The sequence below is a fragment of the Apiotrichum porosum genome (genome assembly GCF_003942205.1).
Source record: "Apiotrichum porosum strain DSM 27194 chromosome Unknown scaffold_10, whole genome shotgun sequence".
Taxonomy (NCBI): domain Eukaryota; kingdom Fungi; phylum Basidiomycota; class Tremellomycetes; order Trichosporonales; family Trichosporonaceae; genus Apiotrichum; species Apiotrichum porosum.
In genome coordinates this window covers 991,387-1,013,445 of record NW_021167117.1, presented here as the reverse complement: position 1 = coordinate 1,013,445, position 22,059 = coordinate 991,387, and the positions used below count along the sequence as shown (strand labels likewise).

Sequence of the window (22,059 nt, the reverse complement as noted above, 5' to 3'; positions counted from 1 at the left end):
TTGTCTGCTTTTGCCTCTCCCGATACAATCGACACCTCGCCCGCCCGCCCCATCCATCTCCACCCGCCGCATGCACCCCAGCCAAACACATTTTACATGTCTCCTGCCGTGGCCCCGCCGTCACTGCAAACCCCCCTCCACCCCGTCGTTGATATTTGTGAAATCACACCCCCCTTTCCTCCTCCAGCAACGGACGCTCTCCCCCCAACCAACCGAACATTGAACCAGGACATTTGAGTCATAGTAGTCGTAGTCGCGTAGTAGTTAGTACGTACTAAAAAGCCCTTCCTCAACCCCCCTTATTTACATATTGTACATGTTGCGAAGGCCAATGAAAAGCATGTGTCAATGCGGTGGCGTCGAGCCGGCTTGCGTCGATGCGGTTGCGGTTGCGGTTGCGGTGCAGTGTTGCTGATGTTGCTGTGTGAGGCTGGAGGCTGGAGGCTGTGCGCGTGGTCGTCGGTCAGCTGGGTCCGGAAGCGTGCACAAGGTGTCGGACCGGAGATGATTGTGGCACAGGCACACGCGCACACGCCGTCTTGGGATCTTGGGTGGCACACGCACGTCGCGAGGCGCGTCCAAACGTCCGAATCCGGGCCGCGGGTGGGGTCGAAAATGACCGAGATTTCGCTTTTTCACCAAGTGCCCAGCCATATTCTCCGTCGGAAACCGGCTTGTTCACCGTCCGAAACGTCGAAACCATCTCAGACAGCTAGCTGCAAGAACCGGCCTCAACGAGGCGTTCGTTAACACGCCGTGCCCGGTGTGCTCGTGTGTCGACATGTCTGCCCCAGTGTCCCAGACACTGCGCCCAAGAGAGGACGGAGGGTATGTTGAATTCTTTGTGTTGCGCCGCGTCTTCACCTCTTAACTCGCGTTGACACGCGTGCGGCTCCACAAGCTCTATAGCCAAGCTGATAGAAACCGGCATACGTGAAGGTCCCAGGTCTCTCGCCACAAATTCCATCTCTTGCCAGGTGGCGCGAGTCATCCCATTATGTTGCATCGCATTACTTAAAAAAAAAAAACACTCCATCCTACCAGCCCCACACCTCCCTCATGCCCTTTCCCTTCCCATTACGAGACCCCACGCACGCGACTCCCCACTCCCCCGTTCACTCCTTGTGCACATCCTCGTCGTGCTTGTATCCAGCCGCAGCAGCGGCAACCACGGCCGTCTCGTTGGCCACGTCCTCGGCGGCGTCCTTGGAGTCGAACAGGACGTTGACCTCTTCGAGCGTGTACCCCTTGGTCTCGGGGAGGAGGAAGTATGCGCCGACGACCCAGCACACGTCCGTCACGATGAAGACGAGGTAGTACTTCCACCCGATGGCCGAGAGACCGATCGGGTTGACGTACTGGTTGAACTGGGGTGTGCGTTAGTTTGAGGCCAGTGTTGCGTGGAGAAGGAACAGGAAAGGAAAGGGGGAAAATGACCCGAAAATGGGTCAAATAAATTAGTCAAAATTGTTGTTCACACCCATTTTGACACACCGCACCACACACCCCACACGCCACACGCCACACGCCACACTTGACACTTACGCAAATGGCCGCGGTCTGGAAGAAGACGTACACGGCAAGCGCCTTGCTGCGGATCGAGTAGGGAAGGATCTCGGTCGTGTACAGCGCGCCGTTGACGATCCAGCCGGCGTTGTAGCACATGAAGAAGAGGTACAGGAACGGGATGAGCGCAATGCCCACCTCCTTGTGCGGGTTGTTGGCGTACGAGCCCGACAGAGCCGTGATGATGATGAAGCCTGCGGGGGGAAGCAAGTGAGTGGGTGTTTTTTTTTTTTTTTTTTTGGCAAAAGGTTATATAGACAGGGTGGGCAGGGAGACTCACAGACGAGCGTGCCAGACGTGCAGAACAGCCACAGGGGGCGGCGGCCGAAGCGCTCGACGAGCTGTGCGCTGAAGGCAGAGTTGAGCGTGGAGAAGATGGCAAGGCCTGCAAAGTGAGCGTTGTGGTCGCATGGGCATATAGCTCACCTCCGTTGATTCCCTGGACCTGCTTGGCAGCAGTGATGCCGACGAGCTTGAGGATGGGCGCAAGGCTGGGGATTTAGCACAAGGCATGCCGGGCGGCGGCTGCTCGGTGGGCTGCCGGCCAAACTCGCAAACTCGCAAACTCACTAGTACGACACGAGGGCGTTACCGCACATCTGGCCCGAGACACCAATGAACAGCAGAGCAATCATACGGCGCCTGTTTCCCGGCGTGCGCACGAGGTCGGCGTAGCTCGACTGCTTGTCGACCTCGAGCGCCTTTTTAATCTCGGCCATTTCAAACTGGACCAGCTCGTCGTTTTCGTCGCCGTTGCTGTGGTAGTATGCCAGCGTCTGGACGGCCTTGGCGTCCTCGCCCTTGGCGATCAGGTAGCGCGGCGACTCGGGCATCTGGCCGCACAGCGTAAACACCACAATGATAAACGTGCCCGTGATCTGGAGGAGGGTCGGGAGACGCCACGCCCACATAGAGTTCCAGTTGAGCGTGCCAAAGCACACCCACGCGGCGACGACGGTGGCGAACTGGTACACGATAAACCACATGGCACTGGCACCTGCGGGGGAGGGTTAGTAGCTAAACGGGGGCACCTCGATGACTTGTACGTACGGGCCCTAAGACGCGGGTGGCAGATCTCCTGCATGAGGGGAGGACCAATGGTGCTGAGTGTTGTTAGATGGTGGGCTCGCGGGAGAAAAGTAGCGGGAAAGCCCAGTACCAACTCACCTCTGCATGCCGAGCGCGGCACCCATGATCGCACGACCGGCAAGCAGCTCGGCCTGGCCCTGTGACGGTGTCAGTGGATGGGTTATTCGCGACAACGGCGCGTCGGAAAGAAAATCCGCAAAAATCGACCGAATCGCCCGCCGTATCTCACTCACCTTTGCAAACGTGTTGCACAGGGCACCCGCAATAGAAACTGTGCACGCAACGAGGAGGGTGATGCGCCTTCCGAAGCGGTCGCCCATCCAGCTGGCAAGGAACGACGTCACGAGAATGGGAAAGTACTGCGCGTGTGGAGTCAGCGATTATACGGCAGAGACCGTGCAGGGGGCTCCAGCTCACAAAGATGGCGCTGATGAGACCGAGCGTGCCGTCCGAGGGCGAGTGGAAGAACTCGAGCCACTTGGGGTGAGCCTGCATGGCGTTGAGGAGGGTTCCTGGAGGGTTCAGTACAAGTTTTTTATGTTTTTGGGTTTGTCGCAGCGACCACGGCCTTGCCAGCTTGTTGCTGAACTCACCGTCATATCCCCAAGTGTAGGCATTCATGTACAGCACGCAAACGCTGTTATGGTCAGTTTTTGCCACCTCGAGACTGACGAGGCGCTCTAGAAGATGTGGCAGAGGAGAATTGCACGGCAGATTGGCTGAGGTAAAGATGCCACACGCCCGCCCAACTTCTCTGCACACCACCCACTCCCAGGCTGCGTTTCGTGTACCACTTACACAATGATCATTTTTGTGAGACCAGGGTCTTTCCACCACTTCGGGTTGGTGGCATCTGAAAAGAGTCAGTGTACGCTGTCGTCGAACGCGAACGGGCCATTGTGACCAAACTACCCCGACTCACTGTGAAGGTTGCCGTAGGACGTCCCGATCATGTTGAACGACTTTGATGAGACCGAGGGTCGATTCGATCTGTGGAAAGGGGTGGGTGGGTGGGTGGGGAGACAAGTCTACTGATAACAGGTGGACATATATGTACCTCGCGATCTACGGCTCGGGGCGAGTCGCCGAGAAGCGGGGCAACGGGGGCGGGGCCAAGGGTGGTGCGTGTGGGGCAAGCGACGGCCCCAGGGAGCAACCTTCTGGTCTTTAGCCCCTGAAAATCTGCCCAGGACATGGGGCCAAGCAGATGTAGACGAGGAGCCACAAGACCGAGTAACCCGGGCAGGAAACGCTCGTAGCCGTTCTATGTGCGTCCACACCTGCAAAAAGGCCCCTGGTCACGTCGAGGGCGCCACGAACGGGAATCGCCCTCAGCTGACCACTCGCATGTCACATTTGCCAGACCCACTGTCGCTCCAACCGGCTACGGAAAGCATCACACGAGCGCTGGACGAGGTGTTCTCGGTCAAGTTCGCCGAGCTGGACGGAGATTACCGGCCCGAGTCCAGGAGAATAGAGCGTTCCGGGATCGCATCTCGCGACCATGGAACACGCCTCCGCAGCACCTCCAGGACGTCCTGAAGGTACTTTCAAGGCTACTTGCACGATGCATGCCCGCACGTCCGCACGCTCCATACAGCAACCTTGCTTTTGGCAGGAGAAAACCGACGGACAGAAAAGTTGTCAATTAGTGGGGTGTACCCAGTGTTCGATCCGGGGGTAAGCCGGACGGCGCGCGGTCTAAAACCGGGCAGATACCCGAGAGCAAATCCACAAAACCCACTTTTTTCCATTGCTCGCTTCATGTGGAGCGCAGCTCGGTGGACCCGGCCCGAGTCAGCTCAAGGGATCAAGGGTGTGCAGGTGGCCAGGCATGTGGATGATCTCCATCGCTGCCAGTCCATGTGGGCACGTAGGGGCTCCAACTGGGGAAGGCGTATGCCGGTTTTGGGCATCCGGCAACCAGGTTTTCATGGTCGGTCCACAAATAACCACAGCGCGGAGGTTGAGGGACGCTGGTGGCCGCTTTTCCGGCTCACGACGGCGTACGGAGGGGATACTGGACGAGCTTGTTCAGCCTGCAAGACGCGGCCCTTTCGAGGAGGTCAGTGTACGAGTGTGCTGCCACAAAGGTCATAGTTGGCGTCTGGCGTGGATGATACATACGTGTGGTATGATCTTCAGGCACAGAGGAACATCGGCGCGCAGTGTCTGTGGCGGCTTGTGTCAAAGACATCCACGATCCACGAACTCCGGCTGTACTGTTTTGTGGAGGCTGCCATGGGATAACCCGCACGCAGATTCTATGGCAAAGCTGCACCGCAGTCTCGGATGGGAGCCTGATCGGGCCGGGACATCTTTCCGCGACGCGTTCCGAAACACGCGCCTCGCTCACCTCGGTCCGGGTTTGTTTTGATGAATAAAAACTCGGATCGCTCGAGGTGCTTGTTCTCGCGTCGGCAGCGTGGTTCCGATCGTCTCTGCTCCCTTACAGTCGGCCCGGGGGCTCGGTGGATAGGTGGCGGCCGCGATTTCCTGTTCTGAAACCCGTGCAGCGTGCAGTAGCGTTCAAACGATACAGGATGTGGCATTACCGCGACCACCTTCACTTTTCGTCCAACTACACTGCGTACAAACTGCTACCCTCTACTTCCTGCCGAGAATCTTGCCCATGACAGCGGTGAGCTCGGCCTCTGGGTCCTTGCTCATGGACATGGAGCGCCATGCAATGTGCTTGTCGGGGCGAACCAGGAGTGCGCCGTCCTCGTTGACCTCGCGGAGCTTGGCCCAGTCGTAGTAGAGGTCCTCGGCGTCCTGGCCGGGGCCGACAACGACAGACGTGAGCGGAACGCCGAATGCCTTGGCGACCTTGCTGGCCGCAGCGGCCCAGGCCTTGCCCGTGGTGCCCGTGAAGAGCGTGTACGTGTTGTACTTTGCCAGGTCGAGCGTCGAGTACTTGTTGTGGCGCTCACCAGCGCCAAGCCAGCAGTGCGGGAGACGGCCGCCAGGCGACGTCGTGGCCTTGTAGTAGAGCTCGGGGTCGCGGTCGTTGACGGGGCGCGTGCCGTCCGAGACGACAACGTCCGACTCGTAAAACTGGCCCATCTCGACACCGTGCGCGTTGAACTCGTAGTTCTTCTTGTCCATCGCGGCGACGAGGTCGGCACGCTTCTTGCAGCCGCGCGGGGTGTCGGCCTTGCGCTCCTCAATCTCCTTGGAGATCTCCTCTTGGTTCATGCCGGGCTTGATACCGAGGGCCTCGAAGATGTGGACAAATTCGCGAGCAGACTTGTTGGCACGAGTGACAATTTGCTTGGCGACGGGCGCACGCTCAACGCTGTAGGTCTCGAGGATGCTCGGGTCGGCCTGGCCCCGGAGGACCTGGGCAATCTTCCAGCAGAGGTTGTAGCTGTCCTAATGTGGTGTCAGCACTGGACAGGACTCATCTTCTTCTTCTCTTCCTACTTACCTGGATCGAGGTGTTCGAGCCCAGGCCGTTGGATGGCGGGTGGCGGTGGACAGCGTCGCCGGCGCAGAAGACGCGTCCCTTTTGGAAGTGTGTGGCGTAGAGCTCGTTGTTTCCCCAAAGCGACTTGCCAGTGATTTCAATGTCAAGGTCGGGGATACCGACAAGCTTGCGAACAATGTCCCTCGCCTCGTCGTCGTCAAGCTTGGGAGGCTCCTTTGTAATGTCGTAACCGTAGATGACGATCCACTCGTTCCACGGGCGAACCATGCGAACGGCACCGGCACCGATACCGCCAATGTTGCTGCCAGGCTGGATGATCCAGTAGAGAACCGACGGGCGGGTTTCAACATACTGCGCAAGGTCGGCCTTGAAGGAGATGTTCATCGAGCCCGCAATGTCCATGTTTCCAACAGTGGGCAGCTGGAGCTCCTGGGCAATGATCGAGCGCGCACCGTCGGCGCCAATCATGTACTTGGCCTTGATCTGGTAGACGTGTCCAGTGAGGCGGTCGCGGACGTTGGCAGTGACACCGTTCTCGTCTTGCGTGTGCGAGAGGTATTCGGTAGAAAAGCGGTTGTGGCACCCGCGCTTGGCGGCAGTCTCAACAAGGATGGGCTCCATGTAGGTCTGGGGAATGTCGCACATGGAAGAGGGCGACGCCAGAGTGTGGTCGGCCTGCCTGGCAGGGTGGGTACCCCAAGTGAGGATACGGCCAATCTCCTCGCCGACGAGCGAGGTGCCGAAGACGGTGTCACCGCAGAGCGCGTGCTCGGTGGCATCGGCCTCGACGCGCTTTTCGATGCCCATGTCGCGCATAATCTCCATGGTGCGCTGGTTGCTGCAGAGGGGTTAGCAGTGCCACAGTGGCAATCTGGTGCGGAACTCACGAGATGTGGGCACGAGGCGTGTTGGCAGTGAAGCGGTACTTGGTGATCATAATGGTCGGGATACCCAACTCGGCAAGGAAGAGGGCAGCCGCACCACCGGCGGGACCAGAGCCGACAACGAGAACGTCAGTCTCGATCGAAGCTCCGGTGGGAACCTCAGTCTCCTTGTGTCCGTCCTGGAAAGCGGGCATGTTGGTTACTGCTGAGACAGCTGGGAAAGTGGCAAAGTGAACAGTGGAAAACGGTTGAAGGGGTTGAGCGGGAAGGTCTGTGAGAGAGGAGTGAAACTGGCTGTGGAGAGTGTGAGTCGTTGGACGACTGGCGTCTTATATAGCTGGCTTTGGCGTAGATGGACATTGCTGGCGGGATGGGGGGAAGCCAAACAGGTTTTTGCGTCATGTGCTAGCAGCTAGCGGGTGCGACGAGATGGCCACGGCCAACATGCTGCGACCATCAAACACTTCCGCACATTAATGCCGGCTTTTTGGGTGTTTGATGGGAAGTGATTGCCCGATTGGGCAAATCTTTGATTGCCGCCGCCACGGTTGCTGACGTTTAACCACCACCAAATCCTGACATTCCTGGGGGGCGGAGCACATTCCCGGCACACCACATCAGGTGACGGCCAATCCGGAAGCTTCATCGTTGCGGGGTTCTGCTGGGACCACTTCCGCTGGCCGGCTGAACACCTTTGTATTGACGGGGCTCCCGTTGGCTTACGTGGTCCAGTGACGGCCTGTGGATGTTCTATCCGGGAATGCTATCGCGAGACAAGAGTCAAAAGGTGCTCCAGACTGAAACCGTTAAACTGGCAGACACGGATAACGCCTCCGTGCAGGCCTGCTTGGTCAGAGGCCTGGTCTTGTTCCTGGCACCGTGCGGCGGCTCGTCACTGTCTCCACGGAGATGTGTAGAGGCCCCACAACCTCTGCCGCAAAGCAGAACACGTCCCACAACCTTGCCACCCCCCAGAAGGACAGTTTGTGAACGGAGTTGACGCTAAGGGGATCGGTATTCATTGGTGGGAAACCAGCACCGGGGTCACATGTTGCTCACAACACCCCCCGTGGGGCCACCTATCCGCACTTGCGGCAGATACATCCGAGCCGCTGCTTAGCAACATCTGGGTGTCCAAGTAACCTTTGGGTAACATCGCTATGACGCACTGGGCACCGGGTTTGCGAGCGCGTGGACTTCCAAAGGTTCCACGGTCTCGGTACGGGAAGTGGCGGCTGTAAACGATGGTCTCCAGTGGCTCACTGGATCTCCGCTGGCCAGTGGAGATATCCCTTTATCGTTCGTAGTCCGAGTTACGCGGTTTGCACAACACGAGCTAGCAAGGAGACGGACCAGGCAGGACTCCCCCACCTTTTTGCTTGAGAGGGAAATGTCCCAGTCAATCACTTCCATCAGCCTATACAAGCGCATGGCGATCGGCAACCTCCGCCGGGGCGGATGAACGAAGGGGTTTCAACATCTCTGGCCGGTCCGGGACAGGATGCTTTGGTGCGAGCGTGCGAGGGTGCTCGCGAGGTAACCCACTTGCTCTACTCTCGACGCCATATGGTACCAGGTAAGGCTAATGACCTGACGCACTCCAAACCCGGGCCGGGCACCGAGTTGGAAAGCCGGCGCCGACTTTGATGTTCCCTGGTCAGGTGGTCGGCGTCTCGCGCCGACTGATACTGTTCGTTCTACCTGTTGCTCATGGCGGCGGGTATACAAAATGGTGATGGCCCGTTTTCTTGTTCTCCCCCACCGAGACTCGCTCTACACCTAGCCCACCATGGCCGCCAAGCTCGCTCTCCCGCACCTGTTCTTCCAGCAGCAGATGGCAAAGTCGACGTTCCGCCAGGACCACGAACACACCAAGGCTTTCACAAAGGTCCCCGTCGTCGTTGACGCGCGCATCAAGGCAGACCCTTCGGCTGATACCATCTCGCCCCTCCTCTACTCTGGCTTCCTCGAGCACCTCGGCCGCTGCATCTACGGTGGTATTGTCGACAACCCCAAGGCCCCCTCGCCCCCCGAGCTCCTCGATGCCCAGGGCGACGGCAAGGCCGGCTGGCGCAAGGATGTTGCCAAGATTGTCGCTGCCGACGGCGAGCTGGCTGTTCCCATGATGCGCTGGCCTGGCGGCAACTATGTGTCCAACTACCACTGGCAGGACGGCATTGGCCCCGTCTCTGAGCGCCCCAAGCGTGTCGAGCTCGCCTGGCTCACCACAGAGTCGAACCAGTTCGGTACCGACGAGTTCATCGACATGTGCCGCGCCAACAAATGGGAGCCGTACATCTGCCTTAACATGGGCACTGGTACCTACGAAGAGGCCCTCGCGTGGGTCGAGTACTGCAACGGAACCGGCGACACCCACTGGGCCAACCTCCGTCGCAAGAACACTGGCCGTGACGAGCCCTACAACATCAAGTACTGGGGTCTCGGCAACGAGAGTAAGTCGTGTGAACGTACACCAAGGGACTTGACGCTGACAGTCTACAGTGTGGGGTCCTTGGCAGGTTGGCAACGTCGACGCCGACACGTACGGCAAGATGGCCAAGCAGTGGGCCCACGGCCTCAAGCTTGTTGACCCCACCATCAAGCTCATCTCGTCAGGCGAGACTGGTTGGTCTGACTGGGACCGCGAGGTTCTCCAGCACGTCGTCCCCTACGTGGACATGCACTCGCTCCACTTCTACTCGACTCTCTTCCACGAGTTCTACACTGCCCCCGGCAACGACTACGAGAAGAACGTGTTTGGTCCAGCGGCACCCGAGAAGGGTATCCAGATCTGCAAGTCGCTGATTGACCTTGTCAACATCGACAACTCGCAGCGCGGTGTCCCTGCCAAGGACGTCAAGATCTGCTACGACGAGTGGAACGTCTGGGACCAGACCAAAGCCCGCCCCGACGAGGGTCTGGAGCAGATTTACGACTACACCGACCTGCTCGGCACTGTCGCATGGCTCAACCTGCTCGTTCGCCAGTCGGCCGATGTCGAGATTGCCTGTATTGCCCAGTCGTGCAACGTCATCTCCCCCATCCTCACCAAGCCCGACGCTATCCTCAAGCAGTGCACATTCTACGCCCTCCAGCTCTTCTCCAACTTTATGCGCGACGGCCACCTTCTCCAGACCCCGTCGATGCCCGACTACTATGACGGCCTCACCTGGCCCCTGTTCATCCAGCAGGTCCACTGCAACCCCCGCTACATTGACATGTGCGCCATGGCCAAGCAGGACGGTGACAAGTTGTCGGTCCGCATGTCGGTCATGAACCGTCACCCCTCGCTCGACTGGGACGCCACAGACCTCATCGTCGGCGGAGTCCAGGTCGACAAGGTCACCGTTCACGAGATGTACTCGGACGACCTGACCGCCGCAAACTCGTGGGACGAGCCCACAAAGCTCAAGCCTGTTGTCACCGAGTACTCGGCCGCGGAGTGGGCACAGCGCTCCCACACTGTCCGCAAGCACTCGTGGCAGTTTATTATTGTCGACGGCAAGGCTGCCTAGACGTCGACGTCGCATATTGCATGGAAGGGCGTATAGGACCTGCGCATTAGGTAAATGCATGGATAGATGTAATGTACAGCTGCACGTTGAGACACGCTGTGCTTCAGAGTAGGCCTGGAGAGTGTGCTGACGGCGGGTGCATCGGGCCGGTTGTAGTGGCCGCGGAGATTGCCGACCGGGTTTCTTGTTTGGTTGCCGGCGGTCTTCTCCACTTCCCATATCTACCACATTGCTCCATCCCCAGAGTGAGCCAGTTCCCCTGTCCTCAACTGACGCCAGCATGTCCTTTGAACCCATGCGCATTGCTGTTCTAGGCGTCGGCCTCATGGGCGCCGGCATTGCGAGCCTGCTCGCAGACGCTGGCCACAATGTCACCGCGTGGGACGTGCGCGCCGACGCCCTTGCCGAGCTCAAGGCCGCGTTCCCGCGCATTGCAACCACCCCCGATTTGGCGACGGCAGTCGGCAGCGCGCAAGTGGTGATGGAGGCCATTGCCGAGAACCTCGCTGCCAAGCATGCCGTGTACGCGTCCATCTCAGCCATCAACGCGACGTGCATCGTCGCATCCAACACGTCCTCGCTCTCCGCGTCCCTCCTGGCGTCCGGCCTGTCGTCTCCCGAACGCTTCGCGATCGCGCACTTTTTCAACCATCCACGCATCGTTCCACTGGTCGAGGTGGTCCCCGCAGAGCACACGAGCGAAGAGACGCTCGAGACCCTGCGCGCGATGCTCGACCACGCCGGCAAGCTCCCCGTCATCCTCCGCAAGGAGGTGCCTGGGTTCGTCGCCAACCGCCTGCAGGCCGCAATGTACCGCGAGGCGTTTGCCTTGGCCGAGGAGGGTGTTGCGAGCTTTGAAGACATCGACCTCATCGTGCGCGGCGCTCTGGGCTCGCGCTGGGCCGCGGCTGGACCAATGACAGGTATGCTCAAAGGTGGATTCTCGCTACGTCGCTGACACTCCGGTCCTCGTCCTTGTCTTTTCCACTTGGGCGTCCCTGTCTTCTTCCCGTTCCACCCACCAGTCGTCGACGCCGCGGGGCTGGACATATGGCAGGCCGTGATGACCCAGCTCTACCCTCTGCTCTCGAACGTAACCGAGGCGCCCGCAGCCATCCGCGAGGCCGTGGAGAGGGGCGAACTCGGCGCCAAGACGGGCAAGGGCCTCTACGGGCACACCAAGGAGCAGGACCAGGCGCTGCGGGATCGTATCGGGGAGCACTTCAACCTCGAGTTTCCTGCGGTGCCAAAGTAGTTGTTAGGAGCTCGGAGAGCGGTTGTACAGTCCTGACACTGGTCCTCTGGCTCGAGGGCAATGAAGCGATGAAGGATAGGAAGGAGAGCGAAAGTGTTCTTTAGATCAAAACCACAGTTCCGGGCCGTCGCTAACGCATGCCGTGCTCCAGACACTCCTTCACTCCTTCCGAGGTACCATGATTTGCATGCTAATGGATAATGATGTTGTTGCGTGACCGTGATGGGGGCCACCTAACGATAAACAGTTGAGTACACATCCGCACCCCAGGTGGAAAGTGCACTCTATTACACGTTGGCCTTGAGCCAGCCCTTGAAGCCTGGCTCGCGGGGTTCCTCGGGAATGTCCTGCGACGAGCCGGTGACAAAGTCCATGTCGTCGTAGTCGACCATTTTGGTGCGCTTGATAAACTTGTAGCCGAGGAGGAGGACGAGGAAGAAGGGGATACCAAAGTAGGTGGTGATAAAGCTGCTAGTGTCGAACTTGTGCATGAAGGTAGTGAAACCTTGAACGTCAGCGACATGTTAACCGACTTTTGACTCACCGGAGAAGAATACAACCACAATCGTAACAATGAAGCCGTAGTATGAGAGGTACGGCTGGAGGGGAGCAAGGTAAGGAAGGGTCTTGCGGTCGATGCCTTGGGTCTTGAGGCCCTTGTTCCAGCGAATAGCGGTGAACAAGATGGCCGACCACGAGAGCATACCACAGTTGGAAGTCATGTTGGCAAAGTAGCCAAAGACAGTGCCGGCCGACGCGTTGCTGGTGGCCGCGAGGAACGACAGCGTCGAAAAGACGGCACTGACCGAGACGCACACCCAGGGGAGGCCATCGCTCTTGCGAAGCTTGCCGAGGTAGGGGTCAAGGAAGCGCGGGGTGGCGCCACGCGAGTAAAGACCGTAGAGGGTACGGCTGGAAACGTACATGTGCGCGACACACGCCGACCAGGCCGAGGTCAGGAAGGCGGCGTTGACAATGGACGGGAGCACCTTGATGCCAGCCGACGTAATGGCAATGACAAACGGACTCTTGGCAGCGGTCGAGGCGAGGTTGAGGGAGGGGTCCTCGGGCGACACGAGCATACCGATGAGGAGAGCGCTGACAATGTAGAACAGGGCAAGGCGGATCCACACAGTCTTGATAGCACGAGGGACCGACTTGCCGGGGTTGCCAGTCTCGGCGGCGGCAATGGCAGTAATCTCAGTTCCAATAAAGGCGAAACCGGCGTTTATAAGGACGGCGAAGAAGCCCAAGAACCTGCCCCAGGATCCGGGTATGTCGTCGTATTGCACGAAACCACCGGTCTCGTTCCAGAAACGGAAGCCGATGGTTTCGTGGTTGGGGCCACCGCCGGCAGTGATGACGATGCCGGCGATGATGAGGCCAACGATAGTGATGACCTTAATGGAGGCTGCCCAAAACTCGCATTCACCGAATGCGCGAGTGCCCATGAAGTTGATGCCAATCTGGTGGCCACGAGTCAGAACAGAGCTCGGTCACGCACACGTATTGGGCCACCACTCACAACAACAATGAGCATTAGGCCCACCCACATGGCGTTGTTACACACGCCCGAGGTGCATGTAGCGTCTCCCTTGCCCGACGGCGTCCAGTACGAGATGATGACGGCCGCAGCAGACATTTCGGCGGGGAGAAGAACAATGTAACTGGAGTCTTGGTCAGCAGCCACCCGATCGCCGGGTTGTTGGCGCCACACTCACGTATACCAGTAAAGCCAACCGATAGAAAAACCGAGCTCGGGGGAGCAGAAGCGCCCAGCGAGGGCAAACTGTCCACCGGCGATGGGGAAGGCGGCGATCATCTCGCCCATGGCCACCATGACGGAGTAGAGCAGGGTGGCCATAATGCAGTACGAGATGAGGAAGCCGGCCGGACCGGCATTCTTGAGGTTGTTGGCGGTACCAAGGAATAGACCGGTACCCTGCCGCGTCAGCAACAGCTAGAAGAGGAGGTCGTGGCGTCGACTCACAATGACGCCGCCGATGACAATCATCTGCCTAAACCATCAGTCAGCAAGCTCGCAAGGGAGGGAGAGGGCTCCCCGGTGGGCTACACGTACACATGGCGGGGCTGCTGTCAGTGTTTGTTCTTGTCACACGACCCAACTCACCTTGAGGGAACGCTTAAGGACCGCGGGGGAACGGTAGAGGCCTCGGAGACGATGTCTGACGAGGCCTGGATCTTCTCTTCAGTTACACTGCTCTCATTGGGAGCGGCGGCTTTTAAACGAGTCTTGTCGAGAAGGTCCTGCGGGACAAGTGTCAGTACTGGGCGCCAGCCAGCAAGCAAGCAGTCATATGGCCCACCTTGTACGCCATGTTTTGTTTTGGGCTGGGGGCTGGGCGGGTGGTCGCGTCCGGGGGAGAGTGAGGGAGTGGGGTAAAGCAAAGTCACAGAACGATGCCAATTTCGCAAAACGGGATGCTCCGGAGCGACGCGCGCAGTAAACATTTTGGCCGTCTGCTCGGATATCCGCGGCTGGGTGCCGCATTTTGCCCATCATCTCGGTCTCTTACAGAAAGACGCAGCCATACATACACATACACATGCACACGAGCGTGTATCACCGCACATTCATGCAGGTTCCACATTGACCACCGATTCCAGCACTCAACACTATTCATCCCGCACGGCCTGCACCGCGTGCGTTGCTGCTGCTGCGGGGTTGGGTGCAAAGGGACTGTCGACTCGCACCGATTTCTCGGACCATGGCCCGCCCGGAATACCGTCCCTGGCCGGCAAAATTCCTTTTTGACAAAGTGGGGGTTTCCGCCGGGGATGGTCTCGAGGTAAGCGCCAGGCCACCCTGTTGAGGCCCTCGTTTCCGTCCACCGGCCACTGTGGCCACTCTACTGTACCACTGTCTCGCTCTCTCGCTCTAGCAATTGCTGCATGCAATGTGTTGTTACACGGTTCACGATCTGCTCTACCTGATTTCCCTCTTTCTGTCTCTCCTCAGTCCTCATCCATCGCATCGTCCGAGTCATCGTCGTCGTCGTCGTCGTCCGAGTCACCCTCGACGACCGTAAGCTTCTCCAGGTCAAAGTCCTGGTCGGCGCCAGAGTACGAGTCGCAGATGAGGTACAGCTTGAGCTTGTGCTGGCCCTGAGGGAGCGTAAACTCGAGCTTGGCCTCGAGGCGCGCCTTAACGGTAACCTTCTTGACGGCGTACAGGTTCTTGGACGTGGCGTCGCCCACAACGAGCCACCACTGCACGAGCTTGCGGTGGGGGAAGTGCGGCGCGTCGGCGGCCATGTCGTCGGGGTTCTCCTCGTCGGCCTCGCGGTCAAGAGTGACGTTGAGGGTGACGGGGGTGGTGCTGTCGAGCGAGTCGGCGTCTTCCACCTCGTACGACACCTCAATGTTGGGGTACGAGTTGACAAACTTGGCCACGCGAGCGAGCTGGCGGTCGTTCATCTGCAGAAGCTGGGTACGCTGGTCGTCCTCGAGCTCCATAATGTCGTAGACCGAGTCGAGACCGGCGTCCTTGAAGCGCTCGAGCACGTCCTTGTCAAAGTAGGGCACCTGCTTGAGGGGCGAGTCGCGGTCCCAGATGGCCTGCACGCACATCTGCGACAGGTCCATGGCACCAAGACAGTTGAGGTACGACTTGGACGACATGACGTCCACGCACGCCGACAGGAGACCAGTGACCTTGCCGAGGATCGCGGCCTGGTCAATAGCAAGGTCTGGCGGCAGGTGCATGCGGCTGAAGTGGGCCTGGAGGAGCAAGTACGTCTTGAAGTATGGCGAGTGGAAGTCGGGCTTGGCGACCTTGACGGGGACACGGCCGTAGATGCGCTCCAGGAGCGAGTCCTCGTGGTGGCGGATAGGCACAGTCTCAAACTCGTGGGCCGACGAAACAATCTCCAGCAGACCCTTGAGCTTGGTGGTGTCCTTGATGGAGGCCGAAAAGGTCTCGACAGTGACGTACGAGATGTAGTAGAATGACGCAATCATACCCAAGTTGTTGGGCAGCAAGTCCATGTCGTCCTGCACGATGATGCAGTCCGACTGCTCCAGGTCCGTGACAGTGTTCTCGACGAGCTCGGAGAGGTACTCTGCAATGTGCGTCGGGGTCGTTCCCTGCAGGTTGTAGAAGCCAGGGTTCTGCGACAGGCGACGGTAAAACCACGTCCATGTGCACCAGTCGACGGCCTCTTGCTTGTTCTCAATGGTACGAGCCACCACCTCGGCGTTGAAGTGGTCGTGGAGGTAGTTGGGAAGGCTCGACTCGACGGGGAGAGCCTCGTTGAGGAACTTCTTGAAGAAGTCCTTGCGGGTCTGCTGGCACATGAGGATGCAGCGGCTGGACGAGTCGATGGTCGGGCGGCACGCACGGCCCATCATCTGCAGCACGTCGGCAATGGCATAGTCGACATAGCGGTGCTCCTGGCCGTCAAAGCTCTGGACACCCATGATGATGACCATGTAGCTGGCCACAGGGAGCGACCACGCAGTGTCCTTGGAGGCAACGAGCACCTTGATGGCGCCGCTCTCAAACAGAGCCGTGACGATACGCTTGTCGACCTTGCTGAGGGCCTCGTGGTAGTAGCCGATACCGTACTTGAGCACCTCGGCCAGGTCGCGGTCCTCGAGACGCTCGAGGTGAGGAGCGAGCTCCTCGGGGTCGACGTTAAGGAAGCGCTGCTCGTCGTCGTCGGCGAGAACATATGTCAAAATGTCATTGGCAGTGAGCTTGGTCTGCTTGCGGCTGGCAACAAAGCAAATCGTTGGGCGGTGGGCAGCGTGCTCGATCATGGCGAGGTAGGCGGGCTTGGCCATGGCGAGCATGAGCGACGGGAAATGGGGCACGTTGAAGCTCTGGAGGTGGACCTCGAGAGGCAAGGGGCGGGCCGACGGCGAAAAGTTGAAGACGTTTTGCGACGACGCGCCAATCCAGTCTCCGAGGTCGCGAGCGTTGGCCAGCGAAACGGAGCAAGCGACGATACGCGTGGGGACACCAGTCTGCTGCGAGACGTAGCGGGTACGCGACACGATAACCTCGTAGGTCGAGCCAACGTCACCGCCAATAAGCTGGAGCTCGTCCGCAATGAGCAGACCAATCGACTGGACGTCCTTACGGGTCTTCCAGCGGCGCGACAGCAAATCCCACTGGCTGGGCGTGCAGACCACAATATCAGCCTTGCGGACCAGTGCCAGGTCGGCAGTAGCCTCGCCAGTGAGGGCGACAACCTCCTTTTCAAGAGGCGCAAACTTGGCCGACCACTCGGCGACGCGCAGGTCAACCATTTCCTGGTACGGCTCGATACACACAGCACGAGGAGGGTCGCGCTTGCTCCAGAGACGGAGGAGGGCAAACTCGGCGCAGAAGGTCTTGCCCGAACCCGTGGGCGCACCAATGAGCACATTGTCGTCGGTGGTGAACAAGGCCTGGAAAACCTGGGTCTGGATCTTGTTAAACGAGTCGAACGGGTAGAGAGCCTCAAACGCCTTGTTGTGCAGCGCCGACACGGGCAGGGGCTGGAGCTCCAGGAGCGGGGTGTGAGGCGGGAAGGGCTCGGGGCGGATAAGGTGCTGGAACGACACAGGGAGGCGAGTCTCGCTCTGGAGCCAGCGGTCCGAGATGACCGAGATGTAGTAATTGGGCGGGACAGGCTCGGAGATGGGGACGGTGATGGTAACATAGTGCTCGTCGGTGGCGAAACGCTCACGGAGGAGGAATGAGTCGTGGAAGAGAATCTTTTCGCCGTCGACGTCCTCCACCATGATCCAGAACGCCTGGGTGTGGCCGTGGATGTCATGGTCCCACTGGAAGTCGGGCGTGATGGTCACGTTGATCTTGAGCAGCGAGCGAGTGAGGGGCAACACGTGGGCCTGGAGGTCCAGGCGGGGGAACTTGTGCACCAGCGACTCAATAAGCTGGCCCGACTTGGGCAGACCAACCAGCTCGCCGAGCTCGGCGGCGTCGAGGTCAAAGTAGCGGTACCAGGGGAACTCCTTGCGCTCAGCACGGGTGATAATCTCTTGGCGGACGCGAGGGAACTGGCGGAGGGGCGACATGGACTTCCACATGCGGCGCTCGACCATCTTGCACAGGTCGAGCAGGAGACGAGTGGGCTGGGCCCAACCCTTCTTCAGACAGATCTCAAACATGGAGCGCAGGATACGGCCAGCCGACTGCTGGATAAAGACCATGTCGGTGACAATGTCAAAACCGCTCAGCGTGAGCTGCGAAATGTACGTCTGAAGCAGCACATTGACCTTGGCAACGGGCTCGTCGACGCTCTCTTTGACAGGGATAGGGACACGCTCGAGGAGCTTGGCGAGCTCCAGCTTTTCCTCTTGGCGCACAGGCAGAAGCTTGAACTCGTTGGACAGCGCAAAGACGCGGAACAAGTCGATGAGGCCGAGGTTGGGCTTGAGGTGCTTGTTATACGTCGACATGGACGAGTAGGTGACGTAGTAGTGGCTTGCAATACGACCCAGGTCGGTCGACTGAAGCACACCGGTAGCACGGTCGTAGCGGACAAGACCGCCCTTTTCGAGGAGCACAGCGGCCGAGTGGATGAGGTCGGCACGCTTCTGGATGAGAGCCGAGTCACCCTCGAGATAGTCGGCGCCGACATTGTAGAGAGCAGGCGAGCCGAGCATACGCACGTAGAGGTACGTGTAGCCGAGCCACTGGACACCCTCGTCACGGTTGCGGACAGTACCCAGGACAATTTCGGCGTTGAGGTTGTCGACCATTCGCGACACAAACTGCGATTCGATAGGGAGCTGCTGGTTCATGAGGGAGGTGTAGTACTGGAGCTCGCCGTGGTTGGTGATGATAATGCCTTCACCAAACGTGTCGAACTGCGGGCGACCGGCACGACCCAGCATCTGGAGAACGTCTTGCGGGGACAGCTCGGACCAACGGCCCTTTTCGGGATTGTACACCTGTGTACCCTTGATAATGACGGTGTGGGCCGGCAGGTTGACACCCCAGGCCAGGGTGGCAGTACAGACGAGCACCTGGATGTGGCCGTCGTAGAACAGGTCCTCCACGGTGGTACGGTCCTCGCGAGTCATACCGGCGTGGTGGATACCGAAACCAAACGGCAAAATGTCCTTGAGATTGAGGTCCTTGACATCATTGGACTCCTGGATGAGAATCTCGCGAGAAGCGCCCTCCGGGTTGATAAACTGGGCAAGGGTCTCCTTCTCCATGGCCATGTCACGGAGGAATTTAGCCGTCTTGGCAGTCTCTTTGCGCGAGTGCACAAACACCAGCGTCTGCGACTTGCCGGCCTGGTTGAGGACCTTTTCGTAACAGACCTCGTTGATGGTTTGGAGACGCCTGATGGCCTTCTTCTCAGTGACACCGATGAACTGCTGCTTGAGGCCGACGGGACGGTACGATGCGTCAAAGTAGAAGAGACCCTTCTTGACGTCGACGCGAAGGAAGGCCGCAACATCCTTGTAGTTGGGCAGCGTGGCCGAAAGACCGACGACACGGACTTCGTCGTGGGTCTGGTCCATGCGGCGAATGGTACGGGCCAGAATCGATTCCAGCACGGGTCCACGGTCGTCGTGGAGCAGATGGATCTCGTCGACAATGATGAGGCGCACGAGGTTGGTGTACGACGTATCGGTGGCCTTGCGTGTGATGACGTCCCACTTTTCAGGAGTGGTGACAATAATCTGGGTCTCCGAGATTTGTTGCTTGGTGAGCTGAGAGTCACCAGTCAACTCGGCCACGCGAATGTCGAGAGCGGCGAAACGCTTGCTGAAAGCAGTGACCTGCTCCTGGACCAATGCCTTCATGGGTGAGACATAGATGATTTTGAACGAGTCGCGGTCAATGATGCCAGTCTCCGGGTCGCGGAACTGGCCGATGGTACGGAGCATGGCGAGGGCAGCGCAGTTGGTCTTGCCGGCACCAGTGGGCGCACAAATAAGCATGGGTTCGTTGGTTTCGAACGCGATGGGGTAGACCTTGCTCTGGATGGTGTTGAGCTTGGTGGCATTGACGCTCTGCCAGACCGGTTGGGTCCACTCGGGCATGGCGGTGACCGAAACGAGCTCGCCGGGTTGGAGCTCGCGACGCTTGGGCTCGGGCACGTGGATCTCTTCGTAGCCCTTGAACTGGCGCTTGAAGGAGCCCTCGGGCAGCTTGACCTTCTTCTTGGACATGAGGTGGCCGCCCTCGGAGAAAATGAGAGAATCAATGTCGATGACACGCTGAGGCTGAGCAACCGAGCCTGGGGCCAGCGTGGCCTTGTTGGGAACGGTGACAGCGGATGTCTCGGGGGCGTCGTCGCCGCCCTTGCGTCCGCCGCGGAGGTCACGGATGATCCATCCCACGCCCTTTTCGCGGATGGCCACCTCCACGTCTACCTTTTCGTCGTCGCTGGCGCGCGCAAGACGGGTACACCAGACGATGACGTCGCGATTCTTGGTGAGGGTGGCGATAAGGTCAAAGTTTTCGTACGAGAACAGGTCTGCGAGCGCGTTCTCGAGGTCACGGAGCTCGGCTTCGCTTCCCAAGAGCTCGAGGGCCTGGGTAGTGTAGTCGGCAGCCTGGACGGGGTCGGGGTAGTACTGGCCGATGAGACGCTGCAGCCAGAATCCATCGACATCGTGTGGCGAAACACGGTCAGACTTTTCCTTTTGCTGAGCCGCTTCGCGGCCAACAACGACAGCGTCATCCTCGTCCATGGGCTCGTCATCGCCGGTTGCGTCTGCGTCTTCGTCTGCGTCTTCCTCATCATCAGACTCGTCGTCTGAATCACGAGCCTTGACCTCGAATTCCTCCTCGCCTTCATCGTCGTCGTCCTCGAAGAGCACAGCAACACCTTCGGCGTCAACCGCGCGTTCACGGTCATCGCCTGCGGGAGCCTCTTCATCGTCCACATAGTCGGTAATCTTCTTGCTCAAATTGACAAGCTGAGACCAGGCATCCTCGGTGACGGGGCCGATAACGGACTGCACCTCTTTACGGCGGTCAAACTCCTTGAGGTCGTCGTCTTTGAGCGATTCCAGAATGGTGTCGGTGGCCGAGCGCACGACCTCGGAGGTCTGGTCGCCGAGCTGGTTATGCACGAGGCCCAGGAACAGCTCGTAGACCTCGCTGGTCTCGACTGTCCGTGGACGGTATCGCAGGCCCTCCATCTCGGCCACAGAGGCGAGCACGTCGGCAGCGCCGAAACGCGCGGTCGAAGTCTCCTGTGCGCGGCGGATACTGCGCTCAACCGCGTCCGCTTGTGACAGAGCCTGCGCCTTGGCCTTCTTCTTGTCGAGGTCCTTGGGGGCCTCACGCTGCACGCGCGAACCCATGTCCTTGACATTGATGCGGCCAACAAGCGTTTCAGGCTGGCCAGTGGGTTCACTGGAACGGATCACGGAGCGGTCTGCGTGGATTCAGTTAAAGCGCTCTTTCTGTGCGTGTTTGAGAGGACTGACCTTGCTGGACCACCAAGCTACTCATGGCAGAGTACGCGAATTTTTCCATTCCGGCTGATTTCCCAGACTGTTGGCCAGACATCGTGAAGTAGAGAGTCGACGGTAGGAAGGGCGATGGAAGGTGGTGGTAAAGACCAGGTGGCGGAAATGGATGATAGAACGGGGTATATGGCGGCCCTTGGAGGGGCTTTTTCGGATAGGGTCGTACCGCAGCGCCTGGGGAACGATCTGGCGCGTGGATGGACCGAGACTGGCCAGACTGGTGATGTAGCGGCGATTGGAGGGAGAGTGGAAGGATGGAGGTGTTTATTGAGTAACTGCTCTGAACAAGGCGCGCGGATCATTGTCCTGTCCTGGAGAGCAATCAATCAGGCGGTGATACAAATATACACGTTATTAATTTAACCATCTGCCAAGCTAATTACGTAAACGTGGAAGAGGTCTTTGCCTCCGTGGGCAGCTTGTGTGCGGCGGGTGGGTGACGCGCTGTCCATAATACATCCATCGTGCGGTGGTCGGTGATCGCAATGCGACCGTGTTGTGCAGTACAGGCTGACCGACCGTGGTGCATCGCATACGCTGGTGTGGGATGTGTGTGACTGCGTGCAATGTAACAAGCAGCGTCCTTGGGTTAGAGCCAAGGTTTGTTGTCGCAGAGAGAGGAGGGAGCGCGCGTCAGCGCATTTACGACATGTGAATTTTTTCTTCCCCGCCGCGGCCGCCAGCCCGTGTTGGCGCGTGACACCCAACCTGGGCGGGCGGACTAGATGGCATTTACTCCCGCTTCTAATGGCCGGCGCTTGACTGTAATGGTGACTGTAATGGCGGTGTGGTGGTGGTGTGGGTGCACACTTGAACCGCCCGCATCCAACATGCACATCGTCGACAGTA

The 22,059-nt window shown here is 59.1% G+C and overlaps 6 protein-coding genes across 6 annotated transcripts; 2 read left to right on the top strand and 4 right to left on the bottom strand.

Moving 5' to 3' along the window:
* Positions 1–1,115: 1,115 nt before the first annotated feature.
* EHS24_001502 (uncharacterized protein) lies at positions 1,116–3,608 on the bottom strand (the record flags this gene model as incomplete). Its single annotated transcript, XM_028617293.1, has 12 exons — positions 1,116–1,367; positions 1,546–1,760; positions 1,847–1,951; positions 1,993–2,057; positions 2,137–2,563; positions 2,617–2,669; positions 2,734–2,792; positions 2,889–3,014; positions 3,073–3,167; positions 3,249–3,292; positions 3,454–3,508; positions 3,578–3,608. 12 exons carry the CDS (start codon positions 3,606–3,608, stop codon positions 1,116–1,118), a joined length of 1,527 nt encoding a protein of 508 aa, XP_028474600.1.
* Positions 3,609–5,262: 1,654 nt separating this feature from the next.
* Positions 5,263–7,163, bottom strand: EHS24_001501 (uncharacterized protein; the record flags this gene model as incomplete). Its single annotated transcript, XM_028617292.1, has 3 exons — positions 5,263–6,030; positions 6,086–6,923; positions 6,973–7,163. The coding sequence occupies 3 exons, from the start codon at positions 7,161–7,163 to the stop codon at positions 5,263–5,265; spliced, it is 1,797 nt and encodes a 598-aa protein (XP_028474599.1).
* Positions 7,164–8,758: 1,595 nt separating this feature from the next.
* On the top strand, positions 8,759–10,484 carry EHS24_001500 (uncharacterized protein; the record flags this gene model as incomplete). The annotated part of the gene is made up of 2 exons (XM_028617291.1): positions 8,759–9,422; positions 9,472–10,484. 2 exons carry the CDS (start codon positions 8,759–8,761, stop codon positions 10,482–10,484), a joined length of 1,677 nt encoding a protein of 558 aa, XP_028474598.1.
* Positions 10,485–10,764: 280 nt separating this feature from the next.
* Positions 10,765–11,739, top strand: EHS24_001499 (uncharacterized protein; the record flags this gene model as incomplete). The annotated part of the gene is made up of 2 exons (XM_028617290.1): positions 10,765–11,407; positions 11,510–11,739. 2 exons carry the CDS (start codon positions 10,765–10,767, stop codon positions 11,737–11,739), a joined length of 873 nt encoding a protein of 290 aa, XP_028474597.1.
* A 287-nt stretch (positions 11,740–12,026) lies between these two features.
* Positions 12,027–14,078, bottom strand: EHS24_001498 (uncharacterized protein; the record flags this gene model as incomplete). Its single annotated transcript, XM_028617289.1, has 7 exons — positions 12,027–12,244; positions 12,284–13,205; positions 13,265–13,406; positions 13,461–13,681; positions 13,730–13,757; positions 13,871–14,007; positions 14,067–14,078. The coding sequence occupies 7 exons, from the start codon at positions 14,076–14,078 to the stop codon at positions 12,027–12,029; spliced, it is 1,680 nt and encodes a 559-aa protein (XP_028474596.1).
* Positions 14,079–14,715: 637 nt separating this feature from the next.
* On the bottom strand, positions 14,716–21,250 carry BRR2 (DEIH-box ATPase; the record flags this gene model as incomplete). The annotated part of the gene is made up of 2 exons (XM_028617288.1): positions 14,716–21,116; positions 21,169–21,250. The coding sequence occupies 2 exons, from the start codon at positions 21,248–21,250 to the stop codon at positions 14,716–14,718; spliced, it is 6,483 nt and encodes a 2,160-aa protein (XP_028474595.1).
* Between the last annotated feature and the right edge of the window lie 809 nt (positions 21,251–22,059).